The 16,844-nt window shown below is 42.0% G+C and overlaps 1 protein-coding gene across 1 annotated transcript in view; it reads left to right on the top strand.

Annotated features, from left to right (window-relative positions):
* LOC124622537 overlaps nucleotides 1-16,844 on the top strand; it is a 147,262-nt gene that overhangs the window by 29,753 nt on the left and 100,665 nt on the right. The window contains exon 3 of the mRNA XM_047148268.1: nucleotides 2,513-2,629. Within this exon, the coding sequence (XP_047004224.1) occupies nucleotides 2,513-2,629 (117 nt within the window). The remainder of the gene's footprint in view (nucleotides 1-2,512; nucleotides 2,630-16,844) is intronic.

The following is a 16,844-nucleotide window of genomic DNA, read 5'->3' as shown; positions in this document are numbered from 1 at the left end:
GGGCACAGTCCACAAGTATTCTGAGAATCAAGAGGACAATGCAGTCAGTCGGTGCAAGGAATCTTCATTCCGGATGGGCCAGAGCGGTAAACACATAAACTGCGGCGACACTCCGACGTCTCACAGGTCGTTTCGCCATGCATACAAGAGGCGAAACTCGACCGACGTCAGTCGTTTCGCCAGGCGCTTAACCCTACTGTACGAACCCCATAGAGTTCAGGGGAGTGCAGCCCCCAACCGGAAATGCCGTTTGCCGCGTCCTCCGATGCTTGTCTCGCACAGGCCACCCAGGGAAGTAACCCAGCATGTTTAGGAATCAAGTGAAAAGTATTTTTTTGAGCTCTCAGTACAAATCCTCTCATTACAATAACCTTATTCGGACTGTTACTACGGTGTAATGTCACAAAACATTAATAAAATTCATGAAAATGAGAGGAGACATGTAAAAGATGGCATGGAACCTCTCAACATACGAAATAGCTACACTTACACCCGTAACACCCTGTATAGCTTATAGTGCTGGGCCTAATGTCGCACAAGGCAGTTTCCTTACGTGTCCGGCGGCTAATTTGCAAATATTTCAATTATGAACACGTATAACCAGTAGAGGATATTTATATTGAACCATGATTACTTATAATTACTTATAATACTCTAGTAATATTAATAATTAATACTGCCTATGGTAATAATGACTACAAAAACAAGCGAGGAGTCTACATATGAAACTTCCTGGCAGATTAAAACTGTGTGTCGGACCGAGACTCGAACTCGGGACCTTTGTCTTTCGCGGGCAAGTGCAACCGAGCTACCCAAGCACGACTCATGCCCTGTCCTCACAACGTTTCTTGTGCCAGTATCTCGTCTCCTACCTTTCAAACTTCACAGAAGCTCTCCTGCGAAGCTTGCAGAACTAGCACTCGTGGAAGAAAGGGTAAGGCGGAGACATGGCTTTGCCACAGCCTTGGGGATGTTTCCAGAATGAAATTTTCATTCTGCAGCGGAGTGTGTGCTGATATGAAACTTCCTGGCAGATGGTCAAAGAAACAGACAAGCAGAGATCGTTTCGTGATTAATTCTGGGGCTTTATACTTTAAAGTGAGACAAGAAACGCTTCAAACTACAGTTACTCAAGTTCATATGAGTGGAAGAAAAATTTTACCCAATATAGTAAATACTTCATGATGGGTATGAAGTAAAAGAGAGCAGGTGTCCACAAAAAAAGTTTTTTTAAAGAGGTTTTCTTCCCAGTCATCATTGTTCTGACTTGTTCGATGCTGCTCCCCACTAATTCCTTTAACGTATCAATCCCCTTATTTCAGAATAGCACTTGCACCCAACATCAGCAATTCTTTGTTGAGTGTATTTCTATCTCTATCGTCCCCTACAGTTTGTTTACCCTCTACAGTTCCCTCTAATACCATGGAAGTTATTCCTCGATGCCTTAACACTTGACCTATCATTTTCCATGTGTTCCTTTCTCCATCGATTCTGGGGAGAATTCCTCCCTCCTTATCAGTGCACCTAATTTTCAACATCTTCCTGTAACACCACATCTCAAACATTTCGATTCGCTTCTTTTCCGGATTTCCCACATGCAGTGATCCAATTCCACATAAATGTGCGTTTCAAAAGTACATTCTAAGAAATTCAGATAGAGGCCCATGTTTGATACTAGTAAACTTCTCTTGGGCAGGAAAACCCTATTTGCCTGTGCTAATCTGCGTTTTATGTCCTCCTTGCTTCGCCCACCACGTTTTATTTTACTTCCAGTGTAGAAGCAGTTCTTAACTTCGTCTATTTCGTGATTTCCAATTTTGATGTTAAGGTTATCGCTGATCTCATTTCTGTTTATCCCAATCACATTCATCATTTTTAGTAAAAATAAAAAAAAGAAGCAAAACAGTCCAAAGAATTACCACACTGTACTTAATATATCATTAGCAGAATTCGATAACATATCCTACATTACAACAAATAACACGGATTTTTAAAACAATGAAACTCCTCTTTCGCTATTACATTCTCTGAGCCATTGAGAAAGAGATAAATTCACTGTTTCTTGACTTTAAGGTTGAATCCACTTGCATGTTACATGTGTATGCTTAATGAAAGGAGTGTCTATATACATCATCAGTTGCTATGTAATGCAATTGATGACAGCGTATACAAATATGTCTTTCATCACGTCTTGCAAAAATACTTCATGCCCTGTGTATGCAGCATAAAGTCTACGAAGATGAGTAGGAAGTCTTCTATACCGTCTATGTAATTATGACAGTGTTGACTCAAACCGTGCGACAGTACAAATAAGGTCTTTATTTCAGCAGGCAACGAAATGTTTCGTCTACTGTGGACAACATATTGCCAGTTAGTACTAAAAATAAACTGAATACATTTTTGCAGTTAGATCTTTAGTAGTAAGCTAAACACTGATGTAGCGTGAACATGTGGTCAGTTAACAGTGTTACGACTTTACATGTGATAAGACGGCTGGCTCTTTATTTCCCAGACACGGCTTGGATGGACGAGCGTGTATCCTGCGCGCAATCTGCGAAGCGCGGGACCTTCCCGGGTTTGCAGCCGACACCAGTTCGGTTGTTGCGGACATTCTACGCCTCGTCTTCACGTAAGTAACGGGCTTTCAATGAGTCTGGATTATGATCATGCACGTCCGAAAAAAATCAAGGAAGGCGCCAGATTCTTCACTTCCGATATAATTGATTGGATGAATTTGGACACATATTTTGCCCCAAGAATTAAAGTCAATAAAAATTACTCTAAACACATTATAAGCTAGATAACTGACAGTCATCCATTAAATACATCTTTATTGGTCTACATACATTTTTATGTTATTAACATGAGCATAGATGAGAACTTTTTTGAGTTAATGATCTGAAATTGAAACCTCATACGATAGTATGAAGTGCTCAACGAGTTAATAAATAAAACTAGAAAATATCCACTAAATGTGTATCAGTTAGGTTCGTCCTCAAGGTGGATGTCGGACAGAATCAGGACGAAACTAATAATGTTGCTGGCTATCGACAGAAATAACAAACAACAAATACCATTGATTTATACGGTAAGATATGGTAAAACGTTAAATGAACTTTAAAAATATCGCTTGTACTGTTTTTATCCTATCTGCAATACTTTGTTTAGAAAGCTAAATATTGTTTCATATTGATGATTCATCGAATTTTTCTAATTTATTCTATGTTTTAATGTTCAGTGGCATGATTAAATTCGAACAAAAATGTGTTATCAAAGTTACGCTTTAAGTTATTTATATAAAGTGTAGGCGGTCACTACATTCAATTAGGTGAGTGGGAATGCCAAAACAACACTCAGATTGGCCAGCAGTATTGATATAAGAGCCTAGGACTGACGAATTTTTAACTGTACGGCTACACGTTTCTCTGTTTTGCAGTCCATACAATTCCAGGTGATACTAATTCCGGGTGCGATCATCTCTTTCGACCTAGAAAATTCACAGTTTCCTTCTCTTTTCTAGCCTAGAGAGTGCCTTCTGTCTTTCCGACTGTTGTACTTGGACCCACGCATGAAGTACAACATAAAATGCGGTGTTCCTCAGTAAAAGGAATGTAGTGTCACCACATACCACTGGTTGTTTGCCAAACTTGTGTAGTGATGAAGTTGTCCAGAGGAGAGCGGGGGAGTGTCATTTTAGGAATTGAAGAAATATGTCGGCTAGGCAGTCTACAGTCGTGATAACGTAATGTTTCGCGGCGAATTTCTTGAATAAATGCTTCAGAGATTTTTTGCTGCGCCAAATTTGTCAGGCTTGAGCTTTTGGAGACATCGTCTGTCGCCATCTTCAGGGAATGTTTCAGTATGGCATCAGGTACTTCAGTTGGCGATTATCTGAAAGAGACGTCACGGAGAATTTATTTATTTATTTGCTACTTTCTTTTAGTCTGTTATCTAGATAAAAATAGACGAGATGTTGCCCATGAATTTGCATGAACATAGCACGTAACATTTTGACATAAATTCAAATGTCGTGACGTCATGGACTCCTGAAACTGCCACATGGTATGTCTATGTGAGTGAAGAACATTTTTAGCGATGCTGATTTGGTTAGGTGGTGGATGATACAGCTGATTTCCCTGTTGTCTTTAAGCACCAAGCGCGCGTTTCCACTAAGGGCGTAGCCACTGTCTCGATTACAGTTATTTTTAGACATTTTGATTTCAACGGTTTTTTCATTGGCAGATCTCCAGTTGGGAGATGCATGGGATAATAAATCCGTTTTATGACACAGAATCGTCTGCTTTTTAATCGGCCTGTTTGGCAACGGCAAACTTCTCGAAATATCGATGTTTCATTTGGCGTGTCTGTTACTTATACCAGTTAATAAAATTTTCCCATGTCACACTTTTCTTTCGAAGACTATCGGTTTCGGAAGATTGACACGCACTAGTGACATCCTGGAAGTCATGGATCAAGTCAGACAGGAAGGTGCAGTGTTTCTTGATTTAATTCAGTCCCACACATCTGATTATTATTGAAGCACCGATTGTATGAGTTATGAAGTGAAATTTGTGAGTGGAGCGAGGCTTTCTTGGCAGGGAGGGTGCAGCACGTTATATTGGATGGAGACTCACCGAATGTAACTTCAGTTGTGCCCCACGTATGTATGCTGGCACCCTTGCTGTTTATCATATATAATGACCTTCCAGACAATACTACAGTAACCTCAGAATTACAAATATGATGCGTTTATCTAAAAGGTTGTGCAAATATTCATTCGAATCTCGATATGATTTTAAAGTGCTCCAAAGACTGGCAACATGTTTTTAATATAGCGAAATATAAAATTGTGCTCTTCAGAAAATGAAAAAAAGTAGTACCTGTGACTACAATGTCAACGAGTCGCAATTCGGATCTGTCAAATTATATAAACACCTTGGAGTAACAGTCTGTAGGGATATGACACGGAGTGATCGTAAAGCCTCAGTCGTAGTTGTAGGAGGTGGCAGACTTTACTTCATTGGTCGAATACTAGGGAAATTAAGCAGCCTACAACGGACATTATTTACCAAACAGTCGAATGATCCATTCCCGAGTGTATGGGAACCGTATAGAATTAACAAACCTGGTAAGGATCTCAGAATGATGAGCAATACTCAAGGACCGATCAAAAGAGGAAAGGCCGCTGGACCTGAAGGGATACCAGTTCGATTTTTCACAGGATACGCGAAGGAATTTGCCCTGCTCCTTGCAGCGGTGTACAGTAGGTCTCTAGAAGAGGGTAGGGTTCCAAAAGATTGGAAAAGGGCACAGGTCATCCCCGTTTTCAAGAAGGGACGTTGAACAGATGTGCAGAACTATAGACCTATATCTCTAACGTCGATCAGTTGTAGAATTTTGGATCATGTATTATGTTCGAGTTTAATGACTTTTCTGGATGATAAATTACATTTCCTTAAGTTTATACCATTGAATGTCAGCCTGGCGTTTCTTTGTTTTATGCTATCATTACACTTTAGTTCGCTCTAGATTGTTACTCCTAAGAACGTTTGGGTAATTACCGTTTCCAGTGATTTGTAGCCTATAGTGTAACTGTACGTACTGGACTTCTTCGCCTATTTATGCGCACTAAGTTATGTTGGGTGGTTAGAAGGTCTCGACGTCTTGCCAGAAAACATTTACAGAAAACATCAATGGAACCTATTTCTGTAGTAACGAGGGCCTGCTCATATTATTTCTTCCAAAATAATAAATGAGTATGGTTACGATATAATAAACTATGGCTGGTGCTAGTGTACGATAGCGTGGTTTTTCTTATCCGTAGGTGCAACAGGAGTTCACTCAGAAATTTCAAAAGCCACGACCAACAAGAATAAATATCTGGTCACTTGTCAATAAGTTCCATAGAAACGGAAACACCGGCTGTGGTGGCCGAGGGGCTCTAGGCGCTACAGTTCGGAACCGCGCGACTGCTACGGTCGCAGGTTCGAATCCTGCCTCGGGCATGGATATGTGTGATGTACTTAGGTTAGTTAGGTTTAAGTAGTTCTAAGTTCTAGGGGACTGATTACCTCCGATGTTAAGTCCCATAGCACTCAGAGCCATTTGAAACTGAAACAGTGGCAACGAATCACGCTCAGGGAGACCTCCTACACCACAAGAAGTATCCAGCGAATCGGAGGAGCAATCGTAAGACGTCAGACTGCATCAACTAATGTTTTAAACAACATGTTAGGCGTACCAGAATCATCGATTATGAACGCTTTTCACTTTACACTAAAGAAGAATGTGTATCACAATCAGATGCTTCACAAACTACACGACAAAATTGCGCACCTTGGCAGGCTGCGTATTACGATACAGGACCTGCACAAAACGAACACCTTATACATCACATTTTGTTTCGCTGATGAAGCCAAATTCCACATCAGTGGGAAGATTAAGTAACATAACTACCTCATATGGGGTAAGAAGCCACTTCATGCTGCCACTGAATGTCAAAGAACAATTCCTGGAACCACAACTTCAGCAAGCAGGCATTGCTGACACTTCTGTGTTCTATCATGATGTAGCGCCCTATCATTTATTCCTCATCGTGAAAGGGTACCCAAATCGAATATTCATCAATAGATGGGTAGAAGAGATTCAGCAAGACTGTAGCAATCGCCTTGATCTGATTTTGTACCCTTGGATTTTCTTGTATACGGATACAGAAAGTCAAGGGTGTACAAAACAAAAGTAAGGGACTACCAGTATCTAAGTGCCCGAGTCCAGCATACAGGGTCGGCTTTTTCTCGGGATGGACTACACAATATACTCAGGTCTGCTGTTCAGCGATATGAGTAACTCTTCTAAATGGTCGGAGGCAATGTTGAAGTGTGATGACAATATATACATACACTGACAATAAACATATATCCGTATTATGTAAATGCGCCCAGTATTTTCTGGGGGTGGATCGAGACTTTATGCCCATCCTGTATACATTTGTGTTCAGGGCAAACTCACAGTTCCTGCACCAATAAACATTCTCCTGCTAGTCTTCCAGCAAATTCGCGACTGCCTTCTGACGTCTCTACCTTCTTATAGAGAACGGCTTCATCCGAAAACGGCCTAGTTTGAGGCTTCGACGTTATCCACTAGATCATTTATGTACACTGTAAACACTAATGGTACTTTCAAACTTTTTTCGGATACTCTAAAATTACTTTCACATCTGTCGATTTCATCCCGTTAAGAGCGACGTGTTCCAGAAGTCGTGAATGCAGTCACAAATACACTGAAGCTCCAAAGAAACTGGTATATGCCTGTCTATTCAAATACAGAGATATGTAAACAGACAGAATACGACGCTGGTGTATATAACATAACTGGTGTCTGGGGCAGTTGTTACGAGTAGATCGGCTACTGTTGCCACAATGGCAGGTTGTCAAAATTTAAGTGAGTATGAACGTGGTGTTATAGTCGGCGTACGAGCGATGACACGCAGCATCTCCGAGGTAGCGATGAAGTGGCGATTTTCCCGTATGACCATTTCACAAGGGTATTGTGAATATCAGGAATACGGTAAAATATCAAATCTCCGGTACCGCTGCGGCCGGAAAAAGATCCTGCAAGAACGTAATCAACGACGACTCAAGAAAATCATTCAAAGTGACAGAAGTGCAGCCCTTTCTCAAATTGGTGCAGATTTCAAAGCTGGGCCATCAACAAGTGTCAACTTGCGAACCATTCAACGAAACATCATCGATATGCGCTTTCGGAGCCGAAGGCCCACTCATCTACCCTTGATGACTGCACGATACAAAGCTTTTTGCCTCCTGGGCCCGTCAACACCAACATTGGACTATTGATGACCAGAAACATGTTGCCTAATCGGACGAAACTCGTTTCAAATTGTATCGAGCGGATGGACGTGTACGGATATGGAGACAACCTCACGAATTCATGGACCCAGCATGTCAGCAGGGAGCTGTTCAAGCCAGTGGAGTGTGGTGTGGGACTTTTGAAGTTGGAGTGATATGGGACCACTGATATGTTTAGAAACTATCCATTCATGTCCAGTGTGCATTGTGACGGACTTGGGCAATTCCAGCAGGACAATGCGACACCCCACACGTCCAGAATTGCTACAGAGTGGCTCCAGGGAGACTAGTAGGAGTTTAAACACTTCCGCTGGCCACTAAACTCCCCAGACATCATTACTCAGCATATCTGGGATGCCTTGTAACGTGCTGTTCAGAAGAGATCTCCACCCCCTCGTACTCTTACGGATTTGTGGACAGCCGGGCCCGATTCATGGTGTCAGTTCCCTCCACCATTACTCCATACATTAGTCGAGTCCATGCCGCGTCGTGTTGCGGCGCTTCTGCGTGCTCGCGGGGCCCCACACGATATTACGCAAGTGTTCCAATTTCTTTGGCTCTTTAGTGCATTTACCGTAAGCCCCTTGATTGGTCACTAAACCACAGTGCGCAAATGTAGAAGATGCCATCCTGAAATCAAGGGACACGACATCAACTGGCCGTCTTTGTCTGGTGCCATCTAGATCTCCTGGACGAACAAAACAAGCTGAGCTCTGCAACGTCTGTCTTTGTGGAACCCATGTTCTTATACAGCGGATTTACGTTCTCTACAATGTTCGTAATACTCGAGCATTGAATATTTTTCATAATTAAACATGACTGACATCAGCGACATAGACATAAGTATGTGCATCTCTGACACTATCCTTCTTGAAAACTGGGATGACCTCCGTCCTTTCCCAATACGTCTCATGGCTTTGGCGAAGTTGGATAAACACTTAGTACAGTTTAGGTAAAATCGTTAAAAAAGACGTAAAAGATAACATCGCATACATTTGGTTTACAAATTGCATGATCCCAGCTGAGTGTTTAGCGTATTTTAACGAAAACTAGTAGGTGATTGGGTAAGTTCTTCAGTTATTATTAAGTGTATGTAATGTTTTACAAAACTGTTAAAGAGTACACTACATTCAGATTATAAGAAGTGTACAGAACTATACAGAACAACATTTCGACACGGCAGAAGCTGTCATTAACTTTCAGGTAAGACCAGGAATTAGATTCAGTACGCAGTGAATGTTGTACAGTAGGACAGCTGGGCTAGAACGTGCTGGAATTAACATTCCGAAAAGTTTGTACAAAGATACAGTCTTCCGTATTTATCCTTATTCCAGTTATCACATAGAAAAATACACACCAACTGGAAATATTCAATGTCGAAGCTCTATGTGTAACGGAGGCGTTCAACTTTACTAACGTTTGTTTTTATTTCTCAGTAGGCAGCCTTCCAACTCCACTATTAATTTATTTTTGTAAGAATTCTGATTGGAAAAAAATCAGTGAGTTACGAAGATAAATATGTTAAAAGATACTTTTATTGAAGCACATTAATTCTATTTTCTTGCTCTCCCATAAAATGTAGGCTTGTACACAACTGTCAACGAAACTGTGTGCCGGCAGGAGAAAGTGATTATCACCTGGAATTACTTTTTCTGGGATATTATTTCTGTTGACAAAAATTCGCAACGCAGACGACACGATGTTTGGCAGATGTGTAAATATGCTATTAATCTGAATCAGATTCACTCCTGCAATATGAATTTTTTTCTAAAAGTAACGTAAATTTTCATTGCGACTGAATGAAACTTGATAAACATATCGACCAGACAATAAATCCAACGCGGTGCACAATAATTTAGGCTAGCGCGACGAACCGTCATTTGCTAACCTGTTTACTATTGGAACTCGGCGATACGTGGCTACTTCAAAGTGTTAGCTACATTTCATTGCAGCAAGTGTGGCTTAAAGCGCACCAAACATGAAGCATCACATAGAATTATTTTACCGAGGCATAATCACAATTATATGCAATCCGTAAACTTCAGAAACGTAACAAATGTGACAAATAAAGAAATGATAATCTTTTACTCATGAACTGCGATTAAAGTTTATGATGAATGTCATTTCACCAATTTCACACTGAATGAAAAATAAAATACGATTTTCAGTTGTTTCTAGTAAAAGTACTTGCTAAGAGACAGACTTATTGACTTGCTACATTTACTTAAGATAATTTCTGCAGAGTTGTAACTGACGACAGCTACCCGGAGACAGTTGGCCCGTGTGAATGGCTAAATGCCTCGCAATGTTACGAAATTGTTGAGTCTTTCGTGACCACTTATTGGCGCATAGTCTGCTCGCTTTAGTGTCACGATCTCGGCTAACGTTTGTTTATCGATTTTCCGACGTTTCGCCAGCACGGGTGGCTGGGATTCTCAAAGATCTATCATCCATTGCTGATTTCATTCACCTTGAAACAGGGCGTATCGCAGCTGACGGAACGTCGTTAACATTTCGGATTCAGTCCGTCATACATGTTCAGTGACACCGTTCCGTCCGAACAGCTACACCCTACTGTAAATGTTACTTTGGTGAGAAGACAATTTTACGGCAGTACTTTGTTCAAACACAATTTTCTCTCTTCACTAATGTGCGAAGTTCGTTCAGGGGTGTATCCGGAGATATGTTGCCATACGGCGTATTTACGTCTTTCACTGTGTGGCCGACAGACTACGTGAGTATTTATGCCAATCACCAACACTCACGTTTTAATGTTTAATAGTGACGATTGTTACTGTGGCAAGAGGTATGGAACTTCATTGAACCATTTCAAACAATTGTCGATAAAGGATTAATTCATCTACATGGTTTAATATTGAAAAAGAAGCAGAGAATGAGTAAGAGAAATAGAGAGAGAGAGAGAGAAATAGATTATACTTCTCCCCTTAACCCCCCCCCCCCCCCCCCACACACACACACACACTTTTCTAGGTGCGTTGACTGTGAGTAGAGGAGAGTGTTGTTCTTGGGGCAATTTTCAGACTTCCGCTTCTAGCTACCTGTGAATTACAAACTTTATACATGTTCTGGCTTCATTTTTAAATGCCGGCGTTTCCTTTTTATGTGCTGCACTCTTTTCCTGAAATTACAAAAATTACTCCGGAAAATTAAGGTTTCTCCCAATGTAAAATCTCATTCTACGGTACAACACGGTCAGGTACCAAGGAATAAAAATTTGATAGCAACGTAAAAGCATAGCGATCGAGAAAGTGTTGTCAGTACAGTATTTAGTCGTATATCTGTTAAATTACTACGTTGGTACACACCAGTTGTCATCGGTAAGTGAAGGTAAATTAGGCAGAATCATTATCAAAAACCAGTTGCAACTTAAATACATTTTTAAACTGAAGCGGTTGGGAAGGAACACAAATTTCCATTTCCTAGACAGGAGGAACTGTAAATACGTTAAGTAAACTCAGTAGTTTTCGCGAGTATCCCATTTTTCGTGGTAAAGCAGCACTTAAATGTGCAGAACTAGAAATATTTCCAAACGCTGCACTCAGCACAGCCTCGTGTCTGGCAATAACAAAAACTGTACAAAATCGGCGGCCTGTAGTGCGCATCTCTTCACGTGATTCTAAAACCAGTCACTAGACTGATATACCGACCAGATATCATGATATGTTGCTAGGTACCCTATTCTTTAAGCGCAACGCTCTCCCCTATTGTTTCAGTCACTTGTGTTTCAATGCGATATACGAAAGTGACCAATCTTATCGATCTGCGGACCTAGTTATGCTAACTACTGATTACTGCAGTTTTAAGATCGTGATAGATCTGTCAGATCTATTATAATTCACAATCAAGAAATCAGGAAAACAGCATTATTCACACCTATAACGTTTGATTCGACTGCCGTCTGCTACTCAACATGCTCAGCAATTGCTCACGTGGCGTTGGCTGTCTTCTTCTAACAGCCTCCTGCAACTGTCTAACATCTACCGTAATTGCTTTTGGAACAGCAGACAGTTGTTATGCGACTACGTTCCCTTTCTGCTTAGCCCGCAGTAAGCAGCAGTTGGATGAACTCAGCAAATAGAATATGTGCGAACAGATGTCCATTGCTTGACAACATGACAAGAATTACCTTACGTTTCAAAGAGCCACACCTCATCATCCGTATTTCTGCAACAGATCTGCCTTAACAATTGGTGTTCACATGTTGCTATATCCTCCATATCGCCAACGTACTGGTCAGAAACGTCCACAGTGAAATACTAGGTTGCGTAAAACTGCGAATAACGCTGTTCGACGACCTTCAAAAAGACCTGATTCATGAACGGTGACCAAAAGTTGCTGAGTGTCGGATGTTCCTATCTGTGATAACGATCACAAACTTGGCAACGCATCGCATTCTCAGCACTGCTTGACGAAAGGAGTATAGCTCCCTGAAGGAAAACATGAAATGAAACGAATCTGTTTCAGAGTTTATGTGATATCATTTCAGTGATTACAGAATCGATCAAATGTACAAAAAACTTAGCAGCATGAACTCTCTTATGAATCTGAGGATGCATCCTTCTGGCCCGGATTGATGGATTGATTCGGTTGGTAGTGGATCCAAAATGAAGTTGTATCTTGACAATTTTTATTTATGGACCGTCTGACAGCAACTGAATAAAACACAATTTTAGTGCTATACGCGTTTCGCGCTTTTTTCTGCAAGGCATCATCAGTGGCAGGTTGCGTGGACAATTTCTTACATATTAAGTTCCTGTTGCATTTTTGGTGTTGTTCTTCTTCTTATGGATGCCAATTTGCGGTTTTTTTGCCACATTCCACAGCACTATGAACTGAACGCTTGTTTCAATGCAATGTTTTTGTATCTGCTACCGACTGTCAAATGTTTTTGCCAAAGATCGAATGTTATTGCCAAACTTTCGAGTGTAATTATTGAAGTATGTGTGATCTGTTCGTGCATGCATTTGTGTGTCAGACGGTCCATATCTAAAAATTGTCAATATACCATAATATTACACGCAACTGAGGAAGACAGGACTACAAAAGTTGATGAAGTTGTATCCTTTCTTGATGCAACCTGGCGCACAACATCTGAAACAGGTCCTTGATATTCTGGATAGTGGGACTGGGGCCGAAATGCCATCCGAATTGGTCCGACAAATATTCTGTTGGGTACAGATGTGGGGATCTAGTTGGCCACTGGAGCACTTCAACATCAGGCAGACATTTCATACAGACACTTGCCATATGCGGACGAACATTGTCCTCTTGAAAAATGGCAGCACTGTATATTGTCCAACGAGAATCAACATACTGGGAGACAGGAGGTCCGTGAAGTAGCGCTGTGCCGTCGGAGTTCCCTCAGTCAATACCAGATGTGACCTTAAGTCATAACCAGTGGCTTCCCACACCGTGACACCGCAGTGCGCTCTCCGAAACACTGAAAGTACGGGCCGTCTCTTCCGATCGCCAACGATGGTCATCTTTGGTAGAACAGAACCGCGACTCATCGGTGAACACAATGCGACGCCATTCATCAACAGTCCATGTTTCTCGGTCATGTCGTCACTTAAATGCAGCCGTTAGTGTTGTGGTGTTGACGTCATCCTTCACGTGGGGCAGTAATTCCCTTGTCCAGCTGCTGCTACATCCTGAAAAATGGCACGGGATGACGCACAGTGTTGCAGGGATTCCGTTACTTGTACTCGGATAGTTGGCGCAGATGTGAATGGGTCACGATGTGCTTGGTGGATAATACGGCGATCCTGCCTTGCAGTGGTCACACGTGGTCGAGCGGAATCATGACGAGGACTATGTCTGCCCTCGTGTTCTCACAGAGTTCCGACATCGGGCAACTGTCACATTCGCATGCCCCACGAATCCAAGACTCAACCTCCCGGACAACTCCGGATCCACAAGAAGGCACCTTTCAGCCTATGTTAGGTTCCGCTAAAGCTGCCACACACAAGTACGCAGCATCTTTGTATAATTCGCAGTGATCACTCAATATGTGATTCTGTTTACACTCTCCATATATCCTACGGGGCCTGTTAACAACGCTAAACACGAATAAGACTATTGTACTCTGGTGGCCGCTCTACCTGTCACAGAGAATTGCATTTCTAACTCGTCTGCGTGTGTGTGTGTGTGTGTGTGTGTGTGTGCGTGCGTGCGTTTAAGAACTGAAATGGACATCCGCCGATGTCTTTTGGATGCTCCAGGCAGTGTATTGCACGCAATGCATCACATTAAAAATAAGTGATAGTAAAGAGAAAAGGTTCGATGTTATACAGGGTGCTGCAGAACCGACTAAGCAGTTTCGATAGATTACTGCTGGGGCTGTGTTGGGGGTAGCCAGTTGCACGTGGTCTGCCTTTGTTCAGTCGTTGACCGCATTTCAGTATCCAACATGGTCTGGACCGGTGGCACATCGTGGTTTTGCCGTTCGCACTTATGATCAAAACAACAGATCTGTGATCGCTACACAACAAGCTTACTGTGTGCGTGAATAAGACAAACTTTCGCTACTGAACTGAAAACATGAAAGACCTCAACATTCTCCTAAAGTGACAGTGTGGCGTGCCATAGCACAGTTTGGCGTGGTAGGCCCTTACTTTTTTGAGGAAGGAGTGACCGTTACAATGAATTCCACACGTTAGCCGGCCGGTGTGGCCGAGCGGTTCTGGGCGCTACAGTCTGGAACCGCGCGACCGCTACGGCGCATGGTTCGAATCCTGCCTCGGGCATGGATGTGTGTGATGTCCTTAGGTTAGTTAGGTTTAAGTAGTTCTAAGTTCTAGGGGACTGGTGACCTCAGATGTTCAGTCCCATAGTGCTCAGAGCCATTTGAACCACACGTTATGTTTCAATGTTGCATAATTTTTTGCAACCCAGAGTGGACGAGATTATTGAAGAACATGGAATGGGGGACTTGTGGTTCCAACAGGACTGAGCTACTGCTCACACAGCTCGAATTAAACTTGATGTTTTGAGAGAAATGTTTCCGGGACGCCTTGTTTATCTGAGGGTTGATGTCGGGTGGCCTGCGCGGTCACCGCATTTCAGCATTTGTGACTACTTTCTTGGAGGATATCTGAAGGTAAAGGTTTTCAGAACCCGCCCTCACACCCTACCAGAGTTAAAAGAGCGGATTATTGACGAAGTGAATGCCGTACCCCGCGATATGTGTGCAAGAGCTGCTCGAAACTTCAGGGATCATCTACAACAGTGCATTGACGCTAACGGCCGCCAACTTGAGGACATTATTTTTGAAACTAAATGAATGTAAAATGGTATACTGTACCAATTTAGAAAATAAAATCATTTATTCCTATACATCCAGATTCATGCGATTGCAGTCTTTCTCGGCGTATTCCAGTGATGTATTCTTCTCGGGTTATCAGCCAACTGCTTAGTCGGTTCTGCCGCACCCTGTACTATAGCTATGCAAAGTGTATTCCTTACGTCATGCAGTACGCGTCTATGTGTTGGTCTAGTTCACTGCTGCCGCGCTGGAGTGCGTTGCCATCGATGGATATGAACATAAGTGTCAGGTAGCTACGAGACCAATTCATTGTTGTTTACGCTGTTTTGTAAGACGGCGTATCTACGACACTCATTGGTACATTCTCTGCGCATGGCCCAGTCAAACACTGGTGAATTCATTACCCAATCAGAGAAGGACGTCGATATGCCCCACCTAGCCGCAGAATGAAGCACACTGTATCACCAGTGTTACGCCAAACTAGCGAAAAATGCAACATATCGTGGTAAGCCGTAGAACACAGGATCATTACTTAGGCCATTTGGTAAACAGCGATCGTGGTGTCACGTGGTAAACGATGAAGAAAATTTTCAACTGAGAATCTAAAATGTCAAATGTGCTGTATAGATATGCGATGGGTTAAAAGCAAATTATCGAAAGTTCAAATCCAATGATCCTTCTATAGATATCCTATGTTCATATGCGGTGTTCCACTTACGAAGCAAGCGCTGTCTGTGATCTTGTGCGGGAATGGGAAGTAGTACCTCCGTAGGTTGGACGTGATCATTGTATGACAGGGTGGCAGGTGGTGTATCGGTTTCAACAAGGAATAAAGTAGATGAGCTAAGAGCGAATTTGGAACGGAATAAAGATAAAAAAAGCTTTCTGCCATTTAGCACTTCAGCGGTCTGTTGGTACCGTCTATGCACTAACTCGAACTGAAACATTCAAACGTATCGACAGGACATCAACTGAACAATTCAGATAATGTTGCTCGACGTCGGTCCCGCAACTGGATATTGCAGTTTGCCCATGACAGAGACCATGATCCTGAAATGCTCCTTCTTTCAGATGAAGTACGGCCGCATTTATCGGGGTAGGTGAACTCGCAGGACACTCGACGATGGTGCACACATCAAGAGTCTTTGCATGATGTGAAAACAGGAGTGTGTTGTGCAATCTGTGCTACACGAATTAAAGGAGCGATCTCTTCGAACAAATTGTAACTTCTGATACGTATGTGTACAACATACTACAACTTTTGTTTGAGACTACAAACAAAAAACGAAAGAAGACCTACGGTTCTTATATGCAGGATAATTCATCAGAACTCGCCGTCAGTGCCCCAACAACACCAATATGAGGTATTTTTTAATATACAGAAGTTTCGAATGGTCTTTAGATAGCAAATATTGATTGCGCAGTTCAACCGGTTGGGAGTTTTAGGAGTAAAATCTCATAAATGTTCATGTAACTTTCTTTTGGGAATTCTTACAGTCTTCTACAAGCACGTATTAACTATGAGTTACCTCGCCACAGCTGCGACGTACGATGCAAGGTTTAGTACAAGCGTGGTGTCTTTCACTGATTACTAAAATTTGTTTCTAAGGAACTGTGCTAGAAACAGCTATGCAGTTTGCTACAAATTATAACTTAACTCATGAAATTTTCGTGGATGTTTTTCTACTTGCTCT

The sequence above is a fragment of the Schistocerca americana genome, chromosome 7, assembly GCF_021461395.2.
Source record: "Schistocerca americana isolate TAMUIC-IGC-003095 chromosome 7, iqSchAmer2.1, whole genome shotgun sequence".
NCBI classification, from domain to species: domain Eukaryota; kingdom Metazoa; phylum Arthropoda; class Insecta; order Orthoptera; family Acrididae; genus Schistocerca; species Schistocerca americana.
The sequence above is the reverse complement of the archived record's forward strand: the minus strand, read 5'-3'. Positions and strand labels throughout refer to the sequence as shown.